We start from the raw sequence: 26,851 nt of genomic DNA on the forward strand, positions 1-26,851 counted from the left end.
AGACTGTCCATTTACTGTCCAGTCAAATGATAAAATATTTTTATGAGCGGTGGGAATTACAGAAAGTAGTAGGTGATAAAGGTCATTGGTTTATTTCCTTTTTCATCAGGTAATTTTTAAGTTCACACCCTTCCCCAAAGTTACATCAGCATCTCCTGAGCTGGAATAGCCTCTGTGGTTGTCACAAACATGGGGGCCATCCCCATGGGAAGAGTGGAAACCCCAGAGGCCTGCCTGCAGAAAAAAAGCAGTTTCCATTGGGCATGTGTGTATGTCCCTACAGGACCACCAGGAACAGGCAGCACAATACCGCCTTCTAACCTTGAACTTCAGGTTGTCCCACTACATAATCTCCTCCATCCCCAAGGAGATCTGGCCGCTCCCTTTCCCTAACTGGCATCCAACTTCACAATCAGTCACCGAATCCTATTTGTTTTCTATGCTTAATATCTTCAATCACAATCCTCTTCTCACCACCATCTCTGCCCCACCCTAGTTTGTTAAGCGTAAGGGAATTATTCCAAGCCTGAGGATGAAGAGTTGATAGAAATGAAAAGATATAGCAGCACTGGTACCAGAGTGAAGAAAGAGAGGCATCTAGGATGCAAAATTTAAGGAGGCATCACTCTCAGATCAGGCAAGTGTAGGGTCAGCTCAGATGAGTGCCTTCCTGAGCTTATGCCCTAGTCACCTCTCTTATTTTACCCTAATCCCAGCCCTATGATTTTTTTTTAATTTTAGTATAGATTGTTGCCAAAATCTGTTAAACTCATCCAGATGTTACATCCACTTCTCCCCATACCACAGGTACTCATCCAGGTGATACACCTGGGCTCAGATGCTGCCACTTCATGCTTGCATGCTTGGAGGATCTTGCCTATGCCTGGGAAGATAAGATGTTCAATTATGTTTCTTTAGTTGCCATTTTTCTTTATGGAGGTTTTTCCTTCTGTTCTTTATATTATCTGATTTCATTCTCTGGTTTTACATCAAGACACCAGAGTATTTTTTGTCATCACAGGATACCCTTGACAATCAGGTAATCAACACATGGTACAGGTTGTCAGTTGCAGTGTTAAGAAACACAGGTAGATTGGGATGCTCCACGAAGAGGGGCATCATAAGCACAAGTGAGGGGAGCCACAGGTACTCGTTATTAATAATAAAATATCAAACCTGCCAGTGATTTGTAATACTTGCAATGATGTTAATAAATCAGAGCAGAATCAAGGTTGTCTCCATAATAACATCCTTGCATCCTCTAGAATTTTCTACAGCTCTAAAGTGCTTTCCTCAGTAGAAGAGAAAGAGGTGGCTTTACTTCTAGCCTTCCCAGCACTATTTTTACCTTCTAAACACTATGTACACATGTGAGGTGCCATGATCTCTCAAGTATGTCTCATCAGGACAAAAAGGCAGAGAATGGTGGGTGTGTGTTGAAGCTTAGTACACCCAAGAGTCCCTGAGATGTTTGATTTCTCCAAACACTGTCTCTCAGGTACCTCTCAAGTGTCCTCCTTGGAGAAGTTTTCCAGGGATTGTCTGCATGTATCTGGACCTCTGTCTGGTTGGGGCCCCACTGCATGTAGGCTCCCCAACACCACCCCTGCCGCCTCAACTAGCTTTTCACCACAGTTCGTGTTGTCTTCCTCTCTTTTCTTCAGTGGCTTGGCTTTCACCTTCAGGATGAAATCTATCTCAGAAGATACTGGATTTCACTGGTCCTTTTAGGTCACCCCCAGTCGTCCTCAGTAACCTATTCTCCCACTGTTTTGGTTTTTATTCATTTAAATTTTTTTTTTTAATTTTAATGTTTTTAGTGAAGTGTAGTTGATTTGCAATGTTGTATTAATTTTTGCTGTATAGCAAAGTGATTCAGTTATACATATACATACTTTCTTTTTTGTATTTTTTTCCATTATGGTTTATCACAGGATATTGAATATAGTTCCCTGTGCTCTATAGGACTTTGTTGTTTATCCATTCTATTTTTTTATTTTATTGAAGTATACTTGATTATACTGTATGATATCAGTTATATGTGGAATCTAAAATATGATACAAATCAACATATCTGCAAAACAAAAACACTCACAGACATAGGTGGGGGGGTAAGGGAGGGGAGGAATGGGAGTCTGGGATTAGCAGAGGCAAACTATTATTATATATAGAATGGATAAACAACAAGGTCCTACTGTATAGCACAGAGAACTATATTTTCAATATCCTGTGACAAACCATAATGGAAAATATATGAAAATATATATATATATATATGTATAACTGAGTCACTTTGCTGTACAGAAGAAATTAACTCCCACTGTTCTTTATACACAAACACACACACACACACACACATATACACACAATTTAGTTGCCGTTTTCCTACCTTTTACAGTTGCTTTGGTCATAAAGTGTTGTTCATTCAAGGTATTTCTTCTCTCCTAAATTACTGTAGTTGCCTCCTGGTTAATATCCCTACCTCCAGGCCAAATCTCCTAATCCTTCATAAGAATAAAACATGCCCACGAGATGTCTGGACATGCCGGTCACAGACTTACTCATTCTCTTGGGTATATAATGATATGATGAAGGAGCAGAGTCTTTGGAACCATATAGACTTGGGTTTAAACCCAGCTCCATCCCCTATGACTTTGTGACCTTCATCACCTTTGGGCATCAGATTCATCAATAAAAAGGAATAATAATCTCTACCTCCCAGAGCTTTTATGAGAATGAAATAACACAATGCCTGTAAAGCTGCCAGTGCAGGTGTCTGACACATAGTAGGGTTTCAACAGAGGTTACCCCTCCCTTCTTCCCTTTGTGTCCAAAGTAAGGGCATCTAAGGGTTGGAGGAATACTCATATGACCTTTTCTTTTGAAACAGTATTATATTAGCGTTTTATCAGTTTGTACTCCCTTATTGAAAACATCTGGAGGTTCTGAAAACAGAATTTGAATCCTGCTTAAAGTTATTTTCAACATAGTCCTGTGGAGAGGTGAGGAAGAAAAGGGGAAATTCAGTGATGAAAGAATAACTTTACGAAGGAAAAAAAGAAGGGTTGTTAGTGAATTACTGTTAGTCAATGCTTTTTCTCTTCTAGTTACTTTGGTTTGATTGCAGGCTTACAGTATAAGATGAGGTGACATTTTTTTCCATCAACGTTACTCTGAGTCTGGTCTTTCAGAAGCAGACACAGAGCACATAGCCCCTTTCCTCTGTCCTTCCAGAACTAGCATCCCACCTTAAATCCAATGAGATATTCCAGTGGTTTGTTATAATGGAATTTTGCCAAATGTTATGCAAATAGCATTTGTCATTCACAAGATCATAAGAGAAAATAGAGCCTTTCTATCATCAGTCAGCCAGTGAATGGATTCTGTTGAGCTGGATGCACCATGAACATTCCTTTCTTTCCCTACAACTCCTTTCATTTTAATCCCTCTCTCCCCACTCTCGACCTCCAAGATTAAGCATTTCTTTGGAGAGGTGTTTGCTAGGTTAACTTTCATTGAATTGGTGATGATATTAGAAATCAGAAGAAATACACCTTCCCATTTTAGCACCACCCCCAGGCTAAAGAATTTTGTTGTTGTTGTTGTTAAGAAGTGTCCTGTGTGGGACTTCCCTGGTGGTCCAGTGGTTAAGAATTCACCTTCCAATGCAGGGGATACAGGTTCGATCCCTGATGGGGAACTAAGATCCCACATGCCTCGGGGCAACCAAGTCTGCGCACCACAACTACTAGCTCATGCGCTCTGGAGCCCACACGCCACAACTAGAGAGAAGTCCACGCACTGCAACGAAGACACAACACAGCCAAAATTTAAAAAAGTGTCCTGTGAGTCAACTTTTATTTAGATGGTGATGATGTAGAGGGTCAGAAAAAACTTAAGTTCAAAGATAATGCCGACTAGGTGACCAGACAGAGGTTTCTCTTCTCCTCTTGCCACTGACAATGCTGTAGACTTCAGGCATCTTCTCTGTTGTGGGTGGGAGTTTTTACATGAATGAGCCTTACACAGAGCTGCTTCTGGCAGAAATTTTATTATAACCACTTCAACACCTCTCTCTACAACTGGTCACTCATGAAAACAACAGTGGCTTTGTTATACAGACCGCATCTTTAACACAGAATTTAGTTTTGAGGGAGTTTAGCTAGGCCTCAGAGATGGAATCGTCCTGCCCGGAGAGCACTAAGGACTCTTCTTAGTGAATTACAACATTCCACCCTTCCCCTTGCTGCCTGGTGACGTCATGGGTCACATGCTGGGTTTTCTGACCTGGACGTCAATCTCAAGTTCTGTTTTGGACAAGGAGAAGAGAGGGCATGGGGGAGAGGGAGGTTGAAGACTATAGAAATGTCCTCAACCAAATTAATAACTAGTTTTTTTATTGAAGTATAGTTGATTCACAATGTTGTGTTAATTTCTGCTGTACAGCAAAGTGACTCAGTTATACATATATATACATTCTTTTTTTATCTTCTTTTCCATTATGATTTATCACAAGATATTGAATATAGTTCCCTGTGCTACACAGTAGGACCTTGTTGTTGATCAATCCTATATATAATAGTTTGCATCTGCTAATCCCAAACTCCCACTCCATCCCTCCCCCACACCCCCTCACTCTTGGCAACCACAGGTCTGTTCTCTATGTCTGTGAGTCTGTTTTGTAGATAAGTTCATTTGTGTCATATTTTAGATTCCACATGTAAGTGATATCCTATGGTATTTGTCTTTCTCTTTCTGACTTACTTCACTTAGTATGATCATCTCTAGTTGCATCCATGTTGCTGCAAATGGCATTATTTCATTCTTTTTTATGGCTGAATAGTATTCCATTGTATGTATGTACCACATCTTCTTTATCCATTCATCTGTGGATGGACATTTAGGTTGTTTCCACGTCTTGGCTATTGTGAATAGTGCTGCTATGAACATAGGGGTGCATGTATCTTTTTAGAATAGAGTTTGTCTGGATATATGTCCAGGAGTGGGACTGCTAGGTCATATGGTAATTCCATTTTTAGTTTTTTGAGGAACCTCCATACTGTTTTCCATACTGGCTGCACCAATTTACATTCCCACCAACAGTGCAGGAGGGTTCCCTTTTCTCCACATCCTCTCCATTATTTGAATAACTAGTTTTTAAAGCTGATGAATTTCTTCTCTAACTCTGCTTATTGGCAGGTGTGTAACATACTGCTTTCCCCCTCCTCTGGCTGTGTCTCTCTCAGGGCTAGTCACAATTCCTACGAAATGTATTCATTTTAAATCCACCCATTTGCCTATCTTCTCTTCCAGGTAGCTATAGATTTCACGGCCTCGAATGGGGACCCCAGGAACAGCTGTTCCCTGCACTACATCCACCCCTACCAGCCCAATGAGTACCTGAAGGCCTTGGTGGCTGTGGGGGAGATTTGCCAAGACTATGACAGGTATGAGACTCCCCATCTCTGTGGGTTCCTGTGGCCCTTGCCTGACCCTGGGCCAAAGAATGGAAATGAAGTTATGCTGAGGCTCATGAGGGGACAGAATAAAACTTTGTCCCAAATGTGTTATCCTCTCCACACCTAGAGAAACTGAGTTCATGCCAAGCTCACATTGACCACCGAAACAATCCTTTCTTAGCTTTCTTCTCTTACTTGGCTGGCAGGGCCACTGGATAGCGATTTTGGTTTCCCTTTTGTAGTTTCAGTATGTGCCTTGCTACTCAAAGTTTGGTGCATGGACCAGCAGCATAACGTCACCTAGGAATTTCATCAAGTCCCACTTGAGAATCTGAATCAGCATCTGCATTGTAACAAGATTCCCAGATGATTCGTGTGCACTTTGGAGTTTGAGAAGCACTGGTTTATTGGGCACTATTCTATCTGATCCTCACAATAAACATTCTGTCATGGGTGTTGTTTAACAGAAGAGGAAAACTGTGCAGGGAGGTGAAGTGATCTGTGCTCTGCTCCACACCCAGGGGCAGGATTTAAACCCAGATCCAGCTCATTCCACAGTGTAAGCTCGTAATAGTGGGGTTTCATGGACCTCAAAAGCTGTTGGTAACTTTAACAGAAGGTGTGTGTGTGCCCACGACAGTGTGTGTATGTGTTTGTAAGTCTGTATAGAAAACACGATTTTGAGATCAGATCAGTATTACATTTATTTTTACTTGATAATAAATATTGACCTTGCCCACCAAGAGAATTCCCTGTAAGAAGCGATTTACATAAATTACACTGAACTGAATTTATTCTGCCTTTCCAGTATTTCCAGATTGAGGTGAAGTTGTTCACATGTTTGATCAAGAAGGCTCTTTGAAGTAGAACCAGTGTAAATATAAATATGGGTAAATCTCAGTTGACAGCCTGGTGTGATTGTAATATAGGGCTAGTCCGTAATGAGCAGCAACTAATTGACCTATTAAACCAGGAAAATAAAGAAAGTGACTCTGTCCTCCGGTTTCAGGGAGATTTCATGGAATAGCCTGATTTCTGTTCTTTCTAGTCTCATAATTGGTTATAAACCATGATAACCTGATACCCAGGCACCACAGGGAGTGACACAACCTAGTGACCAGAAAGTGCAGAGAAACCAAAAGGACAGGTAATAGGAAAGCTTCCAGCAGTGGACTTCCCACTGGCGAGTCTCTGGATTCATATTGTTCATCACCAATAACTCAGATGGGTGTGAGGCCAGTTGGGGATGAATGAACAGGTACAGTCAAATCAGACAGCTCTAAACACAAGGCCCCTGCTAACACTTCCTCTTTTCCACGTTTGGAACAGAGGGCAATAATAACATTTTTAATTACCTTGTTGAAATGATACTTGTACTTAACCTTGAAATATTGTCTGTGAAGACAACTTGAATCTCAGCTCTGATTTCTTTAGACCCCAATTCGGGGAGGTTCTTAGAGAGGCTCGTGTCATATGGAGATTTCTACCAAGGAGAGAAAAAGATGGACATATTGCATCCTCACTGTCAGAAACTTCTCCAAACATCCCCAAAACAACAACACAGTAATTCTCTCCTTTCTCTCTCTCTCACTCTCACATACACTCACACACACACACACATACACACACAAGTGTGCCCATATGAGAGAAGAAGGAAGAGAGGGAACATCTTCTGGATTCTTAATAACTTTTAAATGTTGAAATTCTCATAAAAGAGATAAAGTAGGTAAAAGCACTTAATACAACACAATAGCTGCTTAGTAATAAAGTTGACTCTGACTGACTCTGCAAGGCACAAGGCAGTGTAATAATGAATTCCAAAGAGGAGATTTGGTGGGCTGGCCAGAAATTAAGATGCTGACACCCAGAGCCCTTGCTGCGGTTCTGCAGCAGATTTACCGGACAAGTTGCAGAACTTCTGTTTCCTGATTACCTTGCATGAAAGATGCAGATACAACAGTCAGAGGGACCCGCACATCTTTTAGAGCTGTTATCCCTTTATAACGTGAGCCAGACAAAGCCTGGGGAGGATTTTGTATTCCCTCAAAAATACAGATTCATTCTAAAAGTGAGAGATGACACTTTTGGGGTTACATGAAGAATCATCGCAAATGATTCTTTTAAAAATTTAAAAATAAAAAACCAAAGTTGTCGGCCCCAACTGGCCAAGAAAATTAGGTTCCTTCGGCTCAGTGGAGCTTTTTTATTTTTCATATAAAGAAGGCACCTCAGCATTGAAATGGGCACACTAATCGCTTCTTGAAAACTGACAAGTTTCCACCGCTTCTCCTCTGTGTGGGTGGAAAGACAATAGACAGGAAGTCAGGACATTTCAAGTCGGGGTTTTGGAATTAATTTATTCTTGCATCAAAGTCAGTGAGGTTGTTGCTCAGAAAGAAACACTTCAGTAAAAACTGACAGAAGGCACCGTTCCCCCTCCTGCAGCGACACGGAGGTTTTTAATCCCCAGGAGGCTTAGAAACTCCTCCCAGCCTCTGACAGCCAAGGGTTTTCTTCCTGCCTAGTACAGTCACTGTTCACGGGTCATGATGAGCTGGTCCGTGAAGCTGAACAGCTTGAGAGACGCCTGAAGTTCAGAGTTCTCAGGGTGACCTTGAGGCGAGGCTCCCCCCAGACTCAGGTCCTGAGCCCGGAAGGCAGCCCTGCCAGCCCATTTTCTCTGCACCTCTGAGAGAGAGACCCCTGCCCTCTCTCCCCTCCAGCTCCCCAAGAACGTGCGCTCACAAACGAACTCATCTATTCCCGGTTGGTTGTAGCCCTTCCCCAGCTCCTACGAACAACCTGGTCTCTTTAGGCTGCTCAAGGCAAAAATGGTATCCATTCCTTGGGCTCAGCAGAGATGTGAGTCTCTGACCACCTGCCATGTCCCTCATAGAAAGGCTGGTCTAGCTGCTACCAAGAGAGTATAAATACGGTACATTGCTCACAAATACAGACTGACGTTTGATAGGCTTGGCCACCCCAGAATAAGGCAGGGGTACTGGAAACCACTGAGGCAGGCGTCTCCTCTGAGGTGTGCTCACAACAGTGTGGAGGCAAGGTTAGAACTGACACAGGCATGTTCAAGTGCAGAGGACTGGGTTAGAAGTCGGAAGCCAGGGTCACATCACAGTGCTACCTTTTCCACTCTGCCGACACCAATCCATTGTTCTCAACCTTGGCTCCACATTGGAACCACTCAGGAAGCCTTAAAACAAGTGGTACCTGGGCCCTACCCCCAGGCACCCTGATTTAATTAGTCTGGTGCACATCCTGAGGATCAGGATTTTTAATTCCAATGGGCATCCAGGGTTGAGACCCAGAGTTAAATTGGGAGAGATAGGTAAGATGAAGCGGCTGAGGACCTACTGGGTGCCAGGCCCCTCACGCAGTGCTGTAAAGACACAAAGAGATTAATAAGCACAGTTTCTCCTCAAGTGGGTCAAAGTCTCATGGGAGAGAAAGGCACATAAATGAATCACAGCCCTACATGGCCTATGTAAGGATGGGGATGCATGAGGAAGGAAGGATTAACTCTATCCTTTGTGGAAGAGAGATTGACAGTTGAGGAGGGCCTCCTGGGGGTGGTGAGTTCTGCTAATTCTGTTCTTTGTTGTTATTAGCACATTATTCTGAATCATTAGACCAGACCAACCTCCTATGAAGGGCAGAGTCAACAGGGTCCTGGTGACAGGGGGGCCTGGGTTCAGATCCCAGCTCGGCTCCCTTTATTCTCCTGAGGTTATCCTGGGCCTTGGTTTCCTTGACTGCAAATGAAAGATTTATCTAACTTCCCCTGCAGAGTGGTTGTAAGGATTAGATACAAAAGTTTTGCCTTTTGTGCATACTTGATAAGTGATAGAGGCTATTTTCTTTAATACTCTTACACAAAAGGGAAAAGGACTATAGTGTCAGACTTAAAAGTCATTTTGGACCAATGACCTTTAAAATTTTTTGGCTCACATACCCCTAAAAAGAGTGTTAAAACATATAGCCCTCACACACTTTTGCATTGAAATCTAACATTTTCCATCAAGAGTTTAAATAGTGACAAAGAATGAAAATTCTAGTGTAATGTAAATATGGACATTTAAAAATAAAACTCTTACCTAACTCTTGCAAATGCATCCCGCAGAATCTAAATGTCATAGCTATTTGATACCCACCATCGTCCATTTAAAAAATGCGCGAACAATTTCATCAGTTTGAGCTGAGAATTTTGTTTCTTCTTTTTCATGAACTCATATTTACATTCCCTTCCCCCATAGAACTTCATTCCAATGTATCTTTAAAAATTTGGTTTGAAATTCCTTTATTGATCACTGTATCATACATGTCTTTAACTAAAATATGAATATAAATCTTTGTTTCCAATCTCTAAAATTTACTGTAATGAAAAGATTCAAAGTATTTAAAAAATATCTTCTGGGTTAGTTTTTATTATAATCCTTATTAGTGTGTAATTGATCATAAATATTTGTGAAATTTCAACACCTGATTATTGCCTATAAAAAATAGAAATGAAAAAATCTTAATGAAACAGATAGTAGGTTATTTTCCCAATTAGTTTACATATCTGTGGATGACTGCTACCTATGACCAGAATGGGAAAATCTAGCATCAATTCTAATCCAATTTTTTGTTTTTATCAATTTAAATACTAAGAAAGCTTGTTTTTATAAGTCCATGGTAATGGAAAGAGTTTGCCTACGAGTATTATGTAACTCTTTCAATTCTAAGTTTTATATCAAAAAATTACATATCTATCATCAAAAGGTATTTTTAGTGATCTACCACCTGACATCAGCACTTCCTACAATTTTTTTAAAGCAAAAATGAGCAACTACCTGACTTACAAAAGGATTTGTTTGCTAGTGAGTCATTCACATCAGGAAGTGTCTCTTTATTTTCTGCTGTGAAGCTTTTATGCTCGGTAGCAACGCACCACGGTGGCTGAGATTCCTAGTGGGTGAGCGGAGGTTAATTGGGAGAAGGGAGGTGTGAATGAGGAGCAGGTATTTCCATCAGAGATGTTCCCAGAAGATGAATTTCAGTAAAGAATACGTGGGGAGGTAGAGGAACTGAATACTGATTTCCTTTAAAACCAAAGAAGCCATGCTCTCATATCCCTAGAAGGACTTTGCATTTCCATGTACCCTAGCTTTAAGACCACTGCTTTAGAGAACAGCCTTTATTAAATGTCTAGTTGTTCTGAAATGCTATTTTGCTCTGAGTTCATCTCCATTTCCTTATGGACGCAGTCATTTGTCTTTTCTTTTATTAATCTCTTGCTTTAGCCCACTTTTCCTTACCAGGGAGGGTAAAAATGCATCTTCCATCTGCAGGTCATCTGATCAAGGTCTTTCCCTAAGAAGTTCAAGACAGCAAGCTCATTGCCACTGAAGACCCTGGGCTCTTAGATAGTATTTTATACTATTTTATTCCAGTAGTAAGAAATACTGCCTTCAGCAATGTGGTGATCTGCTCTGAATTTTCCAGGTTGGAAGTTTCTACCAATCAAGTCCTCAATAATTGCTAAATGACCCCTTTACTCAGTGCTGGTGGATCCTATCTTAAGTTCCCTGATGGGTTGGCATGCTGATGCTTGCTTGTGTGCTCAGCTTGCCTTCCCTTGCCTCTTGCATAATAAGACTCCTCTCTGCCTAGTTTTATTTCTAATCAGGGAAAATGAATGCTTAAATCTATTGTGCTTAGGCTTGAATTTTTTTCTTTAGTATGTTTATTAAAGTCTTTGTGACTTCAGAGAACTGACGCCCTCCTGACTCATTAATTATTCCCCTTGTAGGTGAGGCATTTTCCCTACCTCCCTACTCTTGAAACTCAGTTGTATAACAGTGCATCATGCTCAGCAAACTTCAAATCCACAAGGGTGGCTTGAGGGTTAAAAGGAATATCATTACGTCTGGAACACTGGTTTTGTGATTAGAAATTGGTGGAATATTAAATCTCACCCCTCCTAAACTTATCAAAGAAATTAAAAAGTGTGGAGCCTTCTAGGTTTCTCTGTTTTGACTTCTGAGCCATCCGAGTTGGAAGAAGCAGGACCCATCCTCCACCCAGAACAGTTTTCTTCCAAACTTAACTAGAAGGTACCTCTAAAATCTCCCTTGCTGATTCCTCCCCACATCTGCTCACCCTTGTCTTAGCTAAGAAGGAATTTCTGAGTCAAAGTATTTCAATATTTCCAAGGACAAGAAGTATTTTTTCTCAGAGCTGTGGCTAATCCTTTATAAGATTTTATGATTTTCTATTTATCATCATTAATACCTTTTCTAATACCTGCTAGATGCAATGCCCCACGAAGCCCATATCTACACAACAGAAAGGGAAAGAGGGAACTGGTGATTTTCTGGCAAATTTACACGTTGATTTCAGAGAATTCTGGTTTCCCTGTACCTCCCAACCCCTGCCCCAAATTTGGTCAAATGGGCTGTATTTTGGTGAAGTTCTATAAAAGCCATCATTGGCTACTGATGACCTCTAAATCAGTTAGATAGTGATGGGTGACGGTCTGGCTTTGATCCTTTGACTTCTCAGCTTGGGGCTCCCCTTTTGCATCCAGAGACATTCTGGGACAGTGAGCCCTTATCTGAATTTCCTTTTCTCCTTGACTGGCTCTGCAAGAACTGCGAAATGGAGGAACTGTTCCAAGAACAAATCTCAGTTGTGTTTTTAATGGGAGAGAAAGTAAAAGGTAGATAGCCTGAGGGGGGCATGCCTTCTTCCAAGAGCAATACTCCAGAGCCCCACTGTAACAATCCCCAGACAGCACAAATTTTGCTTAAGAAGAGTCTTATTTGTGATCTGGTCAGGAGGCCCAGTTATGGGAAGTGCAAGAGGAAATCACATTTAATGCTGTACATAATCAGTAATTTATGATGGTATAATAGAAAAGGCATGGGCTTTGGAATCACACAGTGCTCGCTGGTAAACACCTTGGGTCACTTTCTTAGCCTTTCTGAGACTCAGTTTATTCGTCAGTAAAACAAGAATAATAAGTAGGTGGACCTTCAAACATGGTGTGAAAATTAACTAAGTATGTACATGGCCTAGCATCATATCTGGCATATTGTAGTGCCAATCAATGTTTATTCTTCTCCTGCCCATTGTCTCACCTATAGTATAGGAAAGCAGTAAAGTGATGAACTTTGGGGATAATTTCTTGATTTTAGTTGCTCACACTATTGCTATCCCCTGTTACCACAGGTAATCAAGAAGCATGAGTCAGCATTTGGCATAGTGACCTATTCTAGCAAGGTAATGCAAGTTCGTGTTTTTCTTCCTCATTAGATGGACAAATGTAGCAACTTCTTTTTTTTAATTTCAGTGACAAAATGTTCCCAGCCTTTGGGTTCGGTGCCAGGATACCCCCAGAGTACACGGTGAGTGAGTGTTTTGCTATAAACAAAGGATGACTTGGGTTTCCCTCACAGGAGTCTCACTCTTTCGACCTTTGATATAATTATGTAAGGGCCCAAAGAGGCAGAAGTGGTCTTCAGAACCAGTGAGATTAGCTCCTCGGAGCCTCTGTTTTGATGACAGCCAATCTCCTGGTATTCTGGATTGGTCTTCTCAGAGTCATTTCCAAATGAAGTATTCCATTGTTTAGCTTCTTATAGACATAGAGACTGTGGAAACACTCGGAAGTTGATCTCCAGTGGCTCAGAAACCATGTATTCAGATCTCCCCTGGAGAAAGACCCTATTGACCATGTTGACAGTGCAAGTCCATGACAGGGAGGTCTACAGACTCCCTCATCCCAAGTCCCTAAGCATCAGTCTTGTGTGGGAGACACAGAAAAATCCTGAAGAAAGCGCTGCTCGGGCTCAGAGAATCTGGAGCTGAAAGGCTCATGTAAAGACACTGGAATCCTATTTGGTCTCGGTGTCAATTTCTCACAAAGAAGGCAGAGACTGTACGTGGAGAGATTTATGCTGCAGTGGGGCTGAGGCAATCTCCCATGGTATACCAGATGGGACACTCTCCACAGGGGACTCACCCTCCCAAGTGGGAGAACCTTGGAGAGGAGCAGGGCTTCTGCTGCAGCCTCAGGAAGCCTCTGAGGTTCCAGCTAAGTGCAAGCAATACCGCCCAGTCATCAATTTCTCTTTTACTGACCTTGTCTGAGCTGCACAGCAGGAGGCAGATGCCAACTTTTGCTTCCACCCCAGAGCCGTCAGACCAAGGGCCTTCAGTGAAAGAGGGAGTCCACCTCCCTTTTCCTGCTGGAGTGAGAGATGATGGAGTAGCCTGTCTCCCTGACCTGTCCTCCTCCTTGTTTGCTTTGTAGCCCACACTGGCCTTCCTGCTGACCATGCTACAGAATTCTAGAAGCATTTGTTGGAAATGAGTACATGGTGGGGGAAGAATATAGAACAAGAGCTGTCGACTGGTGGCCTGTAGACATTAGTCAGGCCATATTCTATTTGACACACAGTTTTTTTTAAGAATTAGACAATTTCATATAAAATGTCAGATTTCTGGCTTCTCTGGAAAAACTGAAAGGCCTGATAACACTAAAATTTAAAAGATTACACCTAAAAGTATTAGCCAGAGCTCAGGAGATGCAGTCCCCTTCAGATGGGGTATCAGTTCCAGAATGTGGGCAGGTGGGTGCCCACCTTCCTCACAGAGGTGCTGAGCCTTGAGCCTGGAATGCACCTGGACAACCACCAGTCCAGCTGCCCTGAGATGCTTGAGTGTCCTCCTCACATCCCCCCAGACAGCCTTCCGGTCTCAGCTTGGCCCAGCGGGGCTGAGGACAGAGGTATACAGCATACCTGGCTCCAGGCCTTCCTGTCCTCATCCCTGACATCTGCCTGGTCGCCCTCCTGAAGCAACTTCTTCTTCTTCTTGCTGTTTGCTAAAGTCCTGATCCCCTGGCTCCACTCTGACTGGCAGCTAACTTATTCCTGCTGCCCTAACAGGCACCCCTTATGTATTCTCAGTCTGCTCCCCCAAAGCCATTCAGATACCCTTTTCCAAGCCTCATCTCCCCTCTGCCCCAGACAGGCCCTGATGGTCTCAGCAACTCAGGTGACCCCCAGAGTGTTTACAAAGTTACTATGACTTGCTTCTTGAGGATAAAATCTCAGTTTGCATTGAAACTGAGCCACAAGCACCTCCGCCTTAGTTTGTGCTCTCCTGGAACCTTGCGACAGGGATTTGGAGGCAAGCAGTTTATTTGAGAGTTGGAGGAAACCTCAGTAGAGAGTGGGGAAATGGGGAGAAGTCAACATAGGGTTTACTAACAAGCCATTACCAGCATGGACAGCCACAGCTGAATCCCAGGAGACAATGCAAAGTACACACAGACCCCAAGGGATAAGAGAGCTGGGGTATTGACACACCACCTCCCATCAGCCCATGATGAAGAGCTACTCCACGGGCACATTACTCCCAGGGGACATTAATTCCCCACCATTTTCAGCCTGTCACTTGGGCAGGCTAAGCAGGCTCTGGAAGCCCAAGAAAAACTTAAGGTAAATAAAGCAGGCAGGATGGTTGGCAGTCGGCTGAGTTGCCTGGAAAAGCCAAGGGCAAGGGAATGTGAGCGAGGCACCAACAGCATCAGCTCTGACCCCCACTGAGAAAAGAGGGGTTTTTTAGCACAATGACCTATTTTCTAGGCCCCAGAGAGTCAGTCCTGTGGGAAATAGCCTTTGAAATGGAAGTCTCAGTAAAATTCCAAGTGACCCAATAAAAATGTCTAGATGACAGGACACCCCTCTTATTTTATCAGGTTTTAGAAAGAAAAAAAGTAAACCACATATTATTTGACCTTGTACATATGTCCTGCCAGGTAGAGGAATTTGTGTTGGAAGTATTACTTTTCCAAAAGCAAGAGTCTATTTTTACCTGTATGTATGTGAAAATCCTCCTGCCTGGCAGCTCTGTATATTATGTTAGAGTGAATCTTAAATGTCAACAGCTTTGCTGGAGCCTTTGTAACCATGGCCATGTCAAGCAGACAGCTTAGGTTATTGAGTTATCATTTTTTAATCACTGGGTCCAAATAGAACTCAACCAAATCTAAGCCTCTGGTCTGTGGCCACTTCTATCCGGAAGCTATTTGGAGTTTCATTTTTATGAAATATTTTCTTGAATTTTTTTTCATATGCCTTATTCTCCCCCTCCTGCCAGCATTTATCTGATTCTAGAAAATCTCCCTGTCACCTCAACTCCACAGGGAGCTTAGAATCCACCCTTCATCTCGGAGTGATTGTGTAAAGGCTTAAAATGGTTCCCGCAGCTTGACACATAATGAATGTAATGAGCATCTGTTGGCAAAAACTCTAAGCCCCAGTGCCTCCTTACTGGATTAATGTTGTCATTCTCCTTTCTTCCTTTTGTAAATTTTAATTGGTGTCCAGGTATCTCACGACTTCGCAATCAACTTTAATGAAGACAACCCAGAATGTGCAGGTAAATCACAACGTGAAAGGAAGTCAGTGTTTCACAGTCCTTCCCTTCATACTTTTCCCATTTTAGTTTCTCACTCCTGATGCAGTATGTCAGTGATGATTGTCCACAGCAGAGAAGTAGGCTCACTGGACCCAAATAAACACGCTACTCTGAAGGCCACAACAGAGCAGAGACGTAAGAGCCGGAAAAGACAGAATGCAGAAGAGGTCTTGAGCTTAGAGCAAGAATATTGATTCCAATTCTGGATTCTTCTGGCCAAGAAAACCAAAAAAAATTTGAGGGAAGGGTCACCTGATGGGCAGTGATGAGGTACCCCTCTTTCTGCTTTCCAAGTTGTCATCAAGTATTTATTTTGCACAACTTCCTCTCGGTGAAGTAATAAGGAAAAGGGGAAGCGTGGAGATCATGTGACACTTTCAGCATGTTGGCAAAGGATATGCCCTCAGCAACTTCAAGCAAGTCACTTCATGGTTTTGTGCCAGAAAGAGCCTTCTCAAAGGCTTTGGTCTGTATTACGTTATTTCCAGCTAGAAATTCCCCAAGACATTCCACAAAATAATGATGATGACTATGATGATAAATTGTATCCTAGAATCATTTTTCCTGATTTCTAAATAATAAATAGAGCCAAGTACACCTGTTGCTATGAAAATGGTAAGACATTTTTGCAGTGGGCTGGTGGAAATGTCCGTGTCTCTCCTCCTTCCTGTAGAGGAGGAAGGGGCTGAACAGGGTTAATTCAGATCCTGTGGGGGATGTAGAACATCCCGCAGTTTCTTTCACAAATTTGGCACTAACTGTCCAAGAACATGACATCAATATCCCCGGGTCTGCACGTGACAACCTCTGAGACCAGATCTCCATTCTGCCCTTATTCCCTCTCACCATCCCTCACGCCAAGTTTATTACAGTTTAGGCTTCCCTCATCTCAAACCATTCCCGCTCTTCAACTGTAAGAATGGTTTTCCATCAAAGCAGAATGAAGGACATATCCAGTGTTAACCCGTTTCACATCTTAGAATTCACCTGCCTGGTATTTTTGGAAGAGAACTCAGACTTGCTTATCTTAGGCAAAACCTCAAAAACCAAAACAGAAAAAGAGATTCTGTTCAGCATCACTTAACTTCAAAACCAGGCTATGTAATGATTTGGCACCTGTCTTTAGAATGGCAGACTTTGGGGCAGGACAAAGAGAATGCAGCATTTTCAGTCATTTTCATACACATTTTGTTACATGCATGTGTATAAAGGCAGAACAGAATACAACTTGCTCATCCAAGATGCCCAAAATCTGGTTGGCAGGATGTGGAGGGAAAACAATCACATCAGGGGCTTTGTGGGTCTCTCTGGCTTCAAACAGGACCAGTGTGCTGTTTCAGGGTAGAAAGGGGTGTAGGAGGATGAGAAGAAACAGGGGAAGAGAGAGGTAACACAGGCACAGACACGGAGAGGACCCTTTGAACAAAAATCATTGGTAATGGGACTGTCTCTGTGGGATCACGGTTAGAACATTCAGTGTGCAGCCAAGACTTATGCTGGGAGGAGCTACACTAGCAGGGCTGCCTCTTCCAGCAGAGCCCACCCGTCATGATCTCTTGGATGGAAGCCCCCCTTAAATGAGGGGTGCCCATGGTGATGGACGTCACTCACCTGTACTACAGTCCCCGGCAGACGACTGTGACCGTCATTTTGCTCATTCATCACACATTTGGGGAGCAGCTACCACATGCCCGACCTGCCTCAAGCTCATGAGAAAGAAAGTCACAATTCTTACCCACAAGGACCTTAACATCTGGAGAGACGGTTGTGGGTACACATCACTCACATAGGTGGCCCAGGGTGATTATACTAGAGTCAACAGGACGGTGTGAAAATGAGAGGGATGTTAAAGCTGTGAGCATGGCCCTTAGAGCCAGACACACCTGGGTGTGAATCCTGAGTCTGCAGCAAACCTCTCTGAGCCTCAGTTTCTTACCTGTAAAATGGGTACAATGTTGGCTTCATTACAATAGGAGGATCTAATGAAATCTATTGTGTAAGGTGAGACAGAAGGGAGACATTGGTGGAAATGGTCGCTTTTGACTTGAACCTTTAAAGAGAATGATTTCAGACCAAAATGATTTCTCTCTGAGTTTTAAGTTGTAGGGTTGCAAAATATTCCCAGTATGAATCCCTTATTTTTGAAAGTGTAGAAAAAGATTTGGGAATACATCGGTTTGTAACTGACATTTTTTTAATGGGTCTAGAATATTCTCTTTGTCATAAAAAGCTTGTTTGTATTCTGTAGCAAACACAATCATTCATTAATAAATTCTTCCCAAGTCAATTTCAAAAAAAAAAAAAAATAAGTAAAATGAATAAAGAAAATGACTTTACTGGGAGTGGAGGCAGAAATACCAGCTCAGATGTGGTATTTTCTTTTTTATCTTAAGAACATAAATGTGCTATTGATAAGGACTATTTGGGGGAAGTTAATGCTTCATTTGTGTGTGTGTGTGTGTGTGTGTGTGTGTGTGTGTGTGTCTTTGATTATAAATATATTTAGGGAGACTATTTAGCTATTGATCTTTGCCAATTCCACCTCAGGGATTCAAGGAGTTGTGGAAGCCTACCAGAGCTGCCTTCCCAAACTCCAGCTCTATGGCCCCACCAACATTGCTCCCATCATCCAGAAGGTCGCCAAGTCAGCATCAGAGGAGACCAACACCAAAGAGGCATCGGTAAGGAGAGGGGTGGTCTGCCTGCTAATGGGCATTTACCCATCCTCACCTGGATACTGGCCATAGCACCCATCCCAATCTGACAATAAATTTGCATTTCTACCTGTGTGAGTTTGAAGAAGTGACTTAACCTTCTCCCTGTCCTCAGTCTCCTCACCTGAAAAATGGGGATAATCATGCCTATCTCTGCTGGATTAACATAAGGTTTAAAGATGACACAACTCAAATGTCTGCAATGTTACCTGAACACATGAGGCCTTCAACAGGGGAAGCCACTATATTCACTGGAGTGTAGGTCATCCTCATAATACTCATACTCACCTTCAGTTCCTGGGAAGGAAAAAAAACAACTGTCCAAAACTAAGCTTGCTTTCCAGTGTACCCAGCCTACAGATGGAAGTGAAGTAAAACAATGGGTTATTCTTCTGCCTGGTAGTCAAGTGAAGTAACACACAACATCACAGTGAAGGTTTATTTCAGGTCCTATTAGTGGTTTTCTTAAGAAAAATGCAAACCAAGGTTACAAGGCCAAATAGAGTTTGTTTTTTTCCCTTAATATATTAGACTTAAATATATTGCTGTAATAGCTTTTCTATGCATCATTTTTCAATACTGTCATTATGTCCTATGTCCTTTTTTAGCTTTATGACTTTTTCTCAGATTTAGCAGAATATTGCTAATGTCTGAGATTTTTCTCTGTGATTTTATCCTGGGTTCCAAGACACTGAATTTGCATGAAGAACATGATATGCTGCTCCCTCACCTTCTTATGTGAGCTCATCTGACCCCCTTGCCCTGTGCCTGTGTTCTTCCCTCGTGTTAGGATGGGCTGGACCACACTCCCGTCTCATGGCTACCTCTGCTCTGCGCACTGCAGCACACACCTCCCAACTATTAGGGACACTGACCTCATACTTATATTCCCTTTCTCTCCTCATCACCTATTTTCCCCTTTCTACTGAAGACTCATTCCTATTAGCAAATAAAGCATGTTACAATATCTCTTGTTTAGGTTCAAAACTCTCTCTCAACACCACTTTACCCTTTAGGTACTGTCCCTTATTTTACTCTCTTTTACAGCAAAATTCATTTAAAGAACTGCCCATATTCACTGCCTTCATCTCTCCTCCCATTGGCCCTTCCACCTATACCACCCAAACTTTGCTCCCCGACACCCCTGTGAAGACCACATTTGTCAAAGTCAGTAGCATCTCCATCTTGCCAAACCCACAGAGGCCTTGAAGCAAATCTGAATCCTCTCAGATGCAAGATTTAGGCATAGGGTTGGACAGGATCAGTATTTCATTTTATTTTTAACCTTTTTTTTTAATCACCAGGACTTCAAATTCAAATACTTCAAATAATACCTTGCTCAGAAACCAAACACATAAAATAGATTTTAAGAAAACAGACTATTTTTGCTAAATCTGGGCTGAAGGATGTGGTCCAAACTTGTCTATTCTCCTTTATCCCCAAGAGCATCCAAGGCATCCCTAGGGCTCCCTGGAGCCCAGTTTGAATCATCTCAGCCTCCCTGGGGTACCAGGACTCACAGGAGTAAAGGGAATCTGACATAGGTCTGAGTTCTGGACTAATACAAACCAGCATGAGGCTTTGGCTATTACTCACTCCTTCAGGGACCGATGGGTCTGCTCTGAAAGGACAGGTCAGGAAACAGTACTGGAAGCATCTAATCCACATCTCCCCAAATAACTCACTCCTATAGGCCAGGAACACTGATGCTTTCCCCCAGAGGTTTCCATTATCTTTTGAACAGTGTATGGTCCAGGGCCCCTTGTTATCACTGACTGCTAAGGGTCCTAACCTTGAACCTTGTAGGCAAGTGGTGCCAGGAAGTCTGTGGCTGTAGGATTTTCTCCTCAGTTTTGTGGAACTCTTCTAGAAAGAAAATAAGTCCTCTCCTTATGTAAGCAGGACCTCAAGTACATTCAAAGACTATAATATTTCACCCGTGAGCACTTTCCTAGCCTGACTTTGGAAGCAGCTGTTACTGCGACCTTTATTGGAAATTACCATCAGGGTTTTGATCCAACAGTCTGCAGCCTATTACCTTTAGCTAGATTAAACCTGGAAGGATCACGTTCTAGAATCTTGACAGTCTCTTCAGACCAGAGCTTCTTAACCATTTTTGTTCCATGGACACCATTAGCAGCTGGTGAAGCCCATGGACCCCTCCTCAGAAGGGCCTTTAAATGCACAAAATAAAATATATGTTATAAAATAAACCAATTATATTGAAATGCAGTTAGCAAATATCTTTATTTTTTTAATTTATTTTTTTAATTAATTAATTTATTTATTTATTTATGGCTGTGTTAGGTCTTCGTTTCTGTGCGAGGGCTTTCTCTAGTTGCGGCAAGCGGGGTCCACTCTTCATTGCGGTGCGCGGGCCTCTCACTATCGCGGCCTCTCTTGTTGCGGAGCACAGGCTCCAGACGCGCAGGCTCAGTAGTTGTGGCTCACGGGCCTAGTTGCTCCGTGGCATGTGCGATCTTCCCGGACCAGGGCTCGAACCCGTGTCCCCTGCATTGGCAGGCAGATTCTCAACGACTGCGCCACCAGGGAAGCCCAGCAAATATCTTTAAATGTGACATAGAAGCATCATAAATATAGTAATAAAATTAAATTATGAGGATTTGTGGCTGGCCTAATACTGTAATTTCTAAGTAGTGTTGAATGTAAATGACACGTTGAGATATTTGCAGACACTGTAAGATAACAGGAACGTATTCTGTGATTTCTATTAGTGACTCAGTCACAAGTACAGTTAAAACTAATTTTATTTGTTGATTATATTTAGAATTGAAAAAAATGATAAGCTTTAGTTAGAGGTTAGTGAAAATAAAACTTTAATTTACCCCAGCTGCACGGACTGCCTGAATCCTTTCAACTCAACAGTCCGCAAGCCTAGGTTAAGAACCCCTGCTCTAAATGAAAAGCCAGCCACATTCTGCAACCTGTTTTTCAGTGGCTTGCTAGCTAAGAATGGCTTTTACATTTTTAAATGGTTGAAAAAAATCAAAAGGAGAATAATATTTCATGGCACACAAAAGTTATATGACATTCAAACTTGTGTCCATTAATAAAGTTTTATCAGAACACAGCCATGCACATTCCTATCAAGCACTGTCTATGGCTGTTTTCATTCTAACAGGCAGAGTTATGTCATTGCCACAGACATCATTATGGCCCGCAGAGCCTAAAGTATTTATTATAGCCCCTTTACAGAAAATATTTTGCCAATGCCCGCTCTAGACCACAACAACTCTAAACATTCTTGATGTGGTCATGTGACTGTCAGGTTGTTTGCTCCTGGGGGTATTGTAGGGGGCAGGTAGGGGAGATCCGTGCCCTGGACCATGAAGACCGGATCAGACAGGAGTTAGGGGAGGGTGGGGAGTGGACGATGAGGGCACAGAAGTGTGATTCACTCACGAGCCCACCTGCTCAGGAATCAGGATGAGTCTCCATCCAGGTGTGGCACCTGCCATGGCCTCCAAGGCACACCCTGGGAGGAGTCATTTCTGGTTCTGGTGTTTCCTACACTGCTTCCCTCCATCCCCAGGCCACCAAGCTGCCTCCTTCTGTGCCTTCTCCTTGCAACTCCCTAGCTCCTCCATCACTTCACCCGACTGAAACCTTCCTCCAAACTCCCAGGCCACCTTCTCTGTGAATGTATAAGACTTAAAAAGCATAGGTATGGATGAAAATTGACAACTCGAATGAATTTGAAAATTGATCAACTAGAACTAGGGGTGGGTAGTTAGTGGACATGGAACAGAATTAGTCTTTATATATATATATATATATATATATATATATATATATATATATATATATATATATATATTTATTTATTTATTTATTTATTTATTTATTTTTGGCTGCATTGGGTCTTCGTTGCTGTGCGTGGGCTTTCTCTAGTTGCGGTGAGCGGGGGCTACTCTTCGTTGAGGTCCACAGCCTTCTCATTGTCGTGGCTTCTCTTGTTGCAGAGCACAGGCTCTAGGCGCATAGGCTTCAGTAGTTGTGGCATGTGGGCTCAGTAGTTGTGGCTTGCAGACTCTAGAGCTCAGGCTCAGTAGTTGTGGTGCACAGGCTTAGTTTCTCCGCGGCATGTGGGATCTTCCCCGGCCAGGGCTCGAACCCGTGTCCCCTGCCTTGACAGGCAAATTCTTAACCACTGCACCACCAGGGAAGCCCCAGAATTAGTCTTTATATTAAACTGTATGGAAAGCATTCAGGACATGTGACTATCTTCATCATAGTGTGAATTTCTCTTCTCTCCAATTGTATTTTTGACTGAGTTGTTTTGTTTAAAAACATTTTTTTCAGACTCGCAGAGAAAAATGGGAACTCTTTAGCACTGCCAGCCTATATGCAGCTTTCTAAGTGTGATTCTCAAAACCAGATGTTTTCAACATGTGATTATTCTACCTAGCCTTTCTCCTTTGAAATGTGACAACTTGGAATGGTTTCATCATCCCACATTTACTCCCTGTAGATGTTGAACATATTGCAAAGATTACATTAGAAATTATTTTGGGTTTGGCATGAGCAATATCTCAGTGACCTCCTTCCCTCCCCTCTCACCTGAGAGGCTGTCATGATGCCTCTAACGACTAAGGACAGTGATGTCCTCCACTGGGCCTTCCCTCTCCAGACCCCATAGCCCTTCCCAAGCCCTTCCAGTGCTGATGAGCATGGAGCCTTCTCTCCAATCTCCATCTCAGATGAGTCACCCACCAGCCTGTCCAACCAGGACTTAGAGCAGGAAGAGTCTTGCCCACATCCTTGGAGAAGGGCAGCCACCTGCAGGCCACACACTAGCCCAGGGCACACAGCCTTCAGAGGCAGAGACTGTGACCCTTGCCTCTTCTAGCAGGGCTTTAGTGCAGCGCCATCCACTAGAAATACAGTGGGAGGCGTGCAGCGATTTAAAATTCTCCATTAGCCACATTTTAAAAAGTGTGTATTTTATACTCACATCATCTCAATTTGGATGCTAAATTACCACAGAAAACACTTGATCCTTATATAGATTTTATAAATTGATAACTGAGAAAGTGGATTCACATATTTATAGTTGTTCCAAACGTACTTAAAAGATTTCCAATAACTCAATCGGGTATCCACTTTTTAAAGTTAAATTTAAATTCATTCAAATGAAATAAAATTAAAAATTCTGTTTCTCCATTGCTTTCGTCACATTTCAAGGGCACAATAGTTACATGGAGCTGGTGGCTATTGTAAATATTAGGCAGCTTGACTTTAGACTCTTGCAAATCTCCAAGCTGAAGAGGACCGTATGAATGATCTAGTCCCACCCCTCATTTGAGAGATGAAGAGGCTGAGACCCAGAGGAGTTAAGGGAAAATTCCCAGCATCTCAGAGCAAGAGGCTTTGAAGCCAGCCCCCTGACTCTTCTGCTACTCTGTCTATACCCTGTGCTTTGTAACCATCACTAAGGTGATTATTAGAATTAACCTGCAATTACTGTGCCTGCCTTTAAGCTCCATTCATCCTAAGTCTTCAGTGTTTAAGGTTGTCAACACGGGCACTCAGGAAAAGTCAGTTGTCACTTGCTGTGGTCAGTATGCACTGGAGCCGCCGGAGTGTGTAACTGGCTTTGTCCTTGTCTCTCCCACCTCTCCATCCCCATCGTCTCCTGGTGTCCCACTGATGGCAGCAATACTTCATCCTGCTGATCCTGACTGACGGGGTCATCACAGACATGGCCGACACGAGGGAGGCCATCGTCCATGCCTCCCACCTCCCCATGTCGGTCATCATCGTGGGAGTGGGCAACGCAGACTTCAGTGACATGCAGATGCTGGACGGCGACGACGGGATTCTGAGGTCGCCCAAGGGAGAGCCCGTCCTTCGCGACATCGTCCAGTTCGTGCCCTTCAGGAACTTCAAACACGTACGCATATCTCGGGGGCTTCCCCTGGGAGAGCAGAAGCCCCCCTCCCCATTTTTCCACCAGTGTTCATAGTGAAGCAATGCCAGCTGTCCCTGCCTGGGCCAGGCTGACTCCCACCCAGGACATATAGAGCTTGGCTTGCTGGAGAAAGAAGTGTAACCTGAGTCATTGATGAGGAGTCATGCTAACTATGTAGCCAACACTTCATTGGAGCTTGGCCTCATCCACAGAATTTAGGGTCTCCAGTGTACCCAGGACTGCCATATACAGTTGGGCAGGTTGTTTCCTGCTCAAGGTTGCCTGGCTGAAGTAGCAAAGAGGAGCTGAAATTCGGCCTTGGTTCTCCTTGTCAAACCACGTGCCCTGGCAGAGGTCTGTGTTTGCCTTGGCAAAGTATGTTTTCAAAATGATAGAAACTTAAATCCTGTATAAATATATAGTAAGCAGCATCAAAGATTTATTTAATTCATTAATGAGGGAACCAGCAAGATAACAAAGTTAGTTTAAAGGATGATATTAAACAGTTGTTTGTGGTCAATAGGGGAAAATGCTGGCATGAGTTTGCTAAGGCAGAATCAAAACTGGTTCATGACTGACAGGGTTTTAAAAAAAAAAAAAAAAAAACTTTTCTGATTCATACAAAGTTTCCCTCTGGGATGGCAGTGGCCCTGAAGAGCCCTGCAGAGCCTCCCCCGCAGTGTCACAGACAGCCCCCTGTGTTGTTCCGTTCCGTGCCCCAGTGAAAACTCCCACAAGTGTGTGGGCAGTGAGCCTGGGTGACTCACAGCGGGCAACTCTGCTACCGTAGCCCATCTTCAACTTGCCCAAGGGAAGGTTTCCAAGCCACCAAGTTGTCTGCACAGGACAGCAAGGTGGGGCATCCTCTTCAAGTTGGGGTGCGCTGGAGCTGAATCACCCACAGTTGTGTTCATCAGTGAAACCACTTGCTTGCATGGTGCCCGAGGTGTGTTCTTCCAGACTGTGATGTCCTGCCCTGTCTTGTCAGCTGGACAGAAGTACCACAGGACTGACCACCACCCACAGTGTTGCCTGAGTGAAGAGGGGTCCAAGAGCTTCTCCAAACCACCCTCTCCCCGCCCCCTACAGACACACACACACACACGCCACGGGGCCATGCACTGTTGCAGCCTCCACCCAGCCCCTGCTCTCCCTCACACGCTCGCAGAGTGCCTGCTGTGTGCTAGCACTGGCACCACGGTGAGATGAGGAGCCATGGGGCCCAGCCTCCAGGAATTTACTGGAGAACTGCCCAGTTGGAACACAGGTGTCCGCAGAAAACTCTCACACTAAGAGATCTATGGGCGACTGAGGTGGGCCACCCTGTCGCTACAAAACTTCAGAGAAGCAGCTGGAGCTGGGACATGAGGAGGACAGACCTTGGGGGGGCGGGCAGGGAGGTGAGGGGCACCCGCAACAAGGAAGTGCCTGATCGGCGCGAGGAAGGGGGCGCGCTCACTGTCCCTCTGCTCCAGGGTCCCAGCTCCCTGTGGTCCACTAGAGCAGAGTACCAGGAGTTTAGCACCCGCCTTAGCTTCCTGAATTTCAAATTAGATTCTGAGAACTGTTTCATTATCCAAACTAATCTATTCTGAATTCAATAAACCATAAATAAAACGCAAGGTGAGGCACTGATATCGTTTCATACAGCCAGGAACCCATGAATCGCCTCTCTCTTTCTGCTCTGCATGGTAACTCAGAGCTTCGGACAGGGCAGAGGCTCTGAGCTGTGTGGCTTGGGGCAAGTTACTTAACCTCTCTGTGTCACAGACTTTCATCTGTAAAACGGGGCAAATAACACACACATTGGAAGATTAGAGGTGGGGCTTATATAACGCTCAGCACAGCGCCTGGTGCATGCAGGTGGTTAATAAATGTGGCTTTTATTACTGTTCTTGCCAGCTACTTTCATATTTTCTTGCCTTATCCCAAGTTAATGGACCTCCAGGCCCTCTTTGCTCCCCAGAACCACCAGCACAGATATGCAAAGGGCGGGAGAATCATTGGGAACTGTGCTGTCCAACACAGTAGCAAAGAGCCACACGTTGTTATTTAAATTTAAATTCATTAAAATTAAATTTAAAAATCAGTTTTTAGTCACACTAACCACATTGCAAGGGCTCAGTGACAGCACGTGTCTGGTGACTACCACGTTGGACAGTGCAAATACAGAATACTTTTATCATCCGAGCAAGTTCTGCTTGACATACTGTTCAGGAATATTTTTGTCTTCAAATAACAGCAAATCCATCTCACAGTGG

At 43.3% G+C, this 26,851-nt stretch overlaps 1 protein-coding gene across 1 annotated transcript in view; it reads left to right on the top strand.

The window, feature by feature from the left end:
- CPNE4 (copine 4) overlaps nt 1-26,851 on the top strand; it is a 611,972-nt gene that overhangs the window by 582,605 nt on the left and 2,516 nt on the right. Inside the window, exons 11-15 of the mRNA XM_061193684.1 lie at nt 5,314-5,447; nt 12,808-12,862; nt 15,854-15,905; nt 18,492-18,625; nt 24,336-24,572. Coding sequence (XP_061049667.1) covers nt 5,314-5,447; nt 12,808-12,862; nt 15,854-15,905; nt 18,492-18,625; nt 24,336-24,572 — 612 coding nt within the window. The remainder of the gene's footprint in view (nt 1-5,313; nt 5,448-12,807; nt 12,863-15,853; nt 15,906-18,491; nt 18,626-24,335; nt 24,573-26,851) is intronic.

This window comes from Eubalaena glacialis, chromosome 6 (assembly GCF_028564815.1).
Source record: "Eubalaena glacialis isolate mEubGla1 chromosome 6, mEubGla1.1.hap2.+ XY, whole genome shotgun sequence".
Lineage (NCBI taxonomy): Eukaryota > Metazoa > Chordata > Mammalia > Artiodactyla > Balaenidae > Eubalaena > Eubalaena glacialis.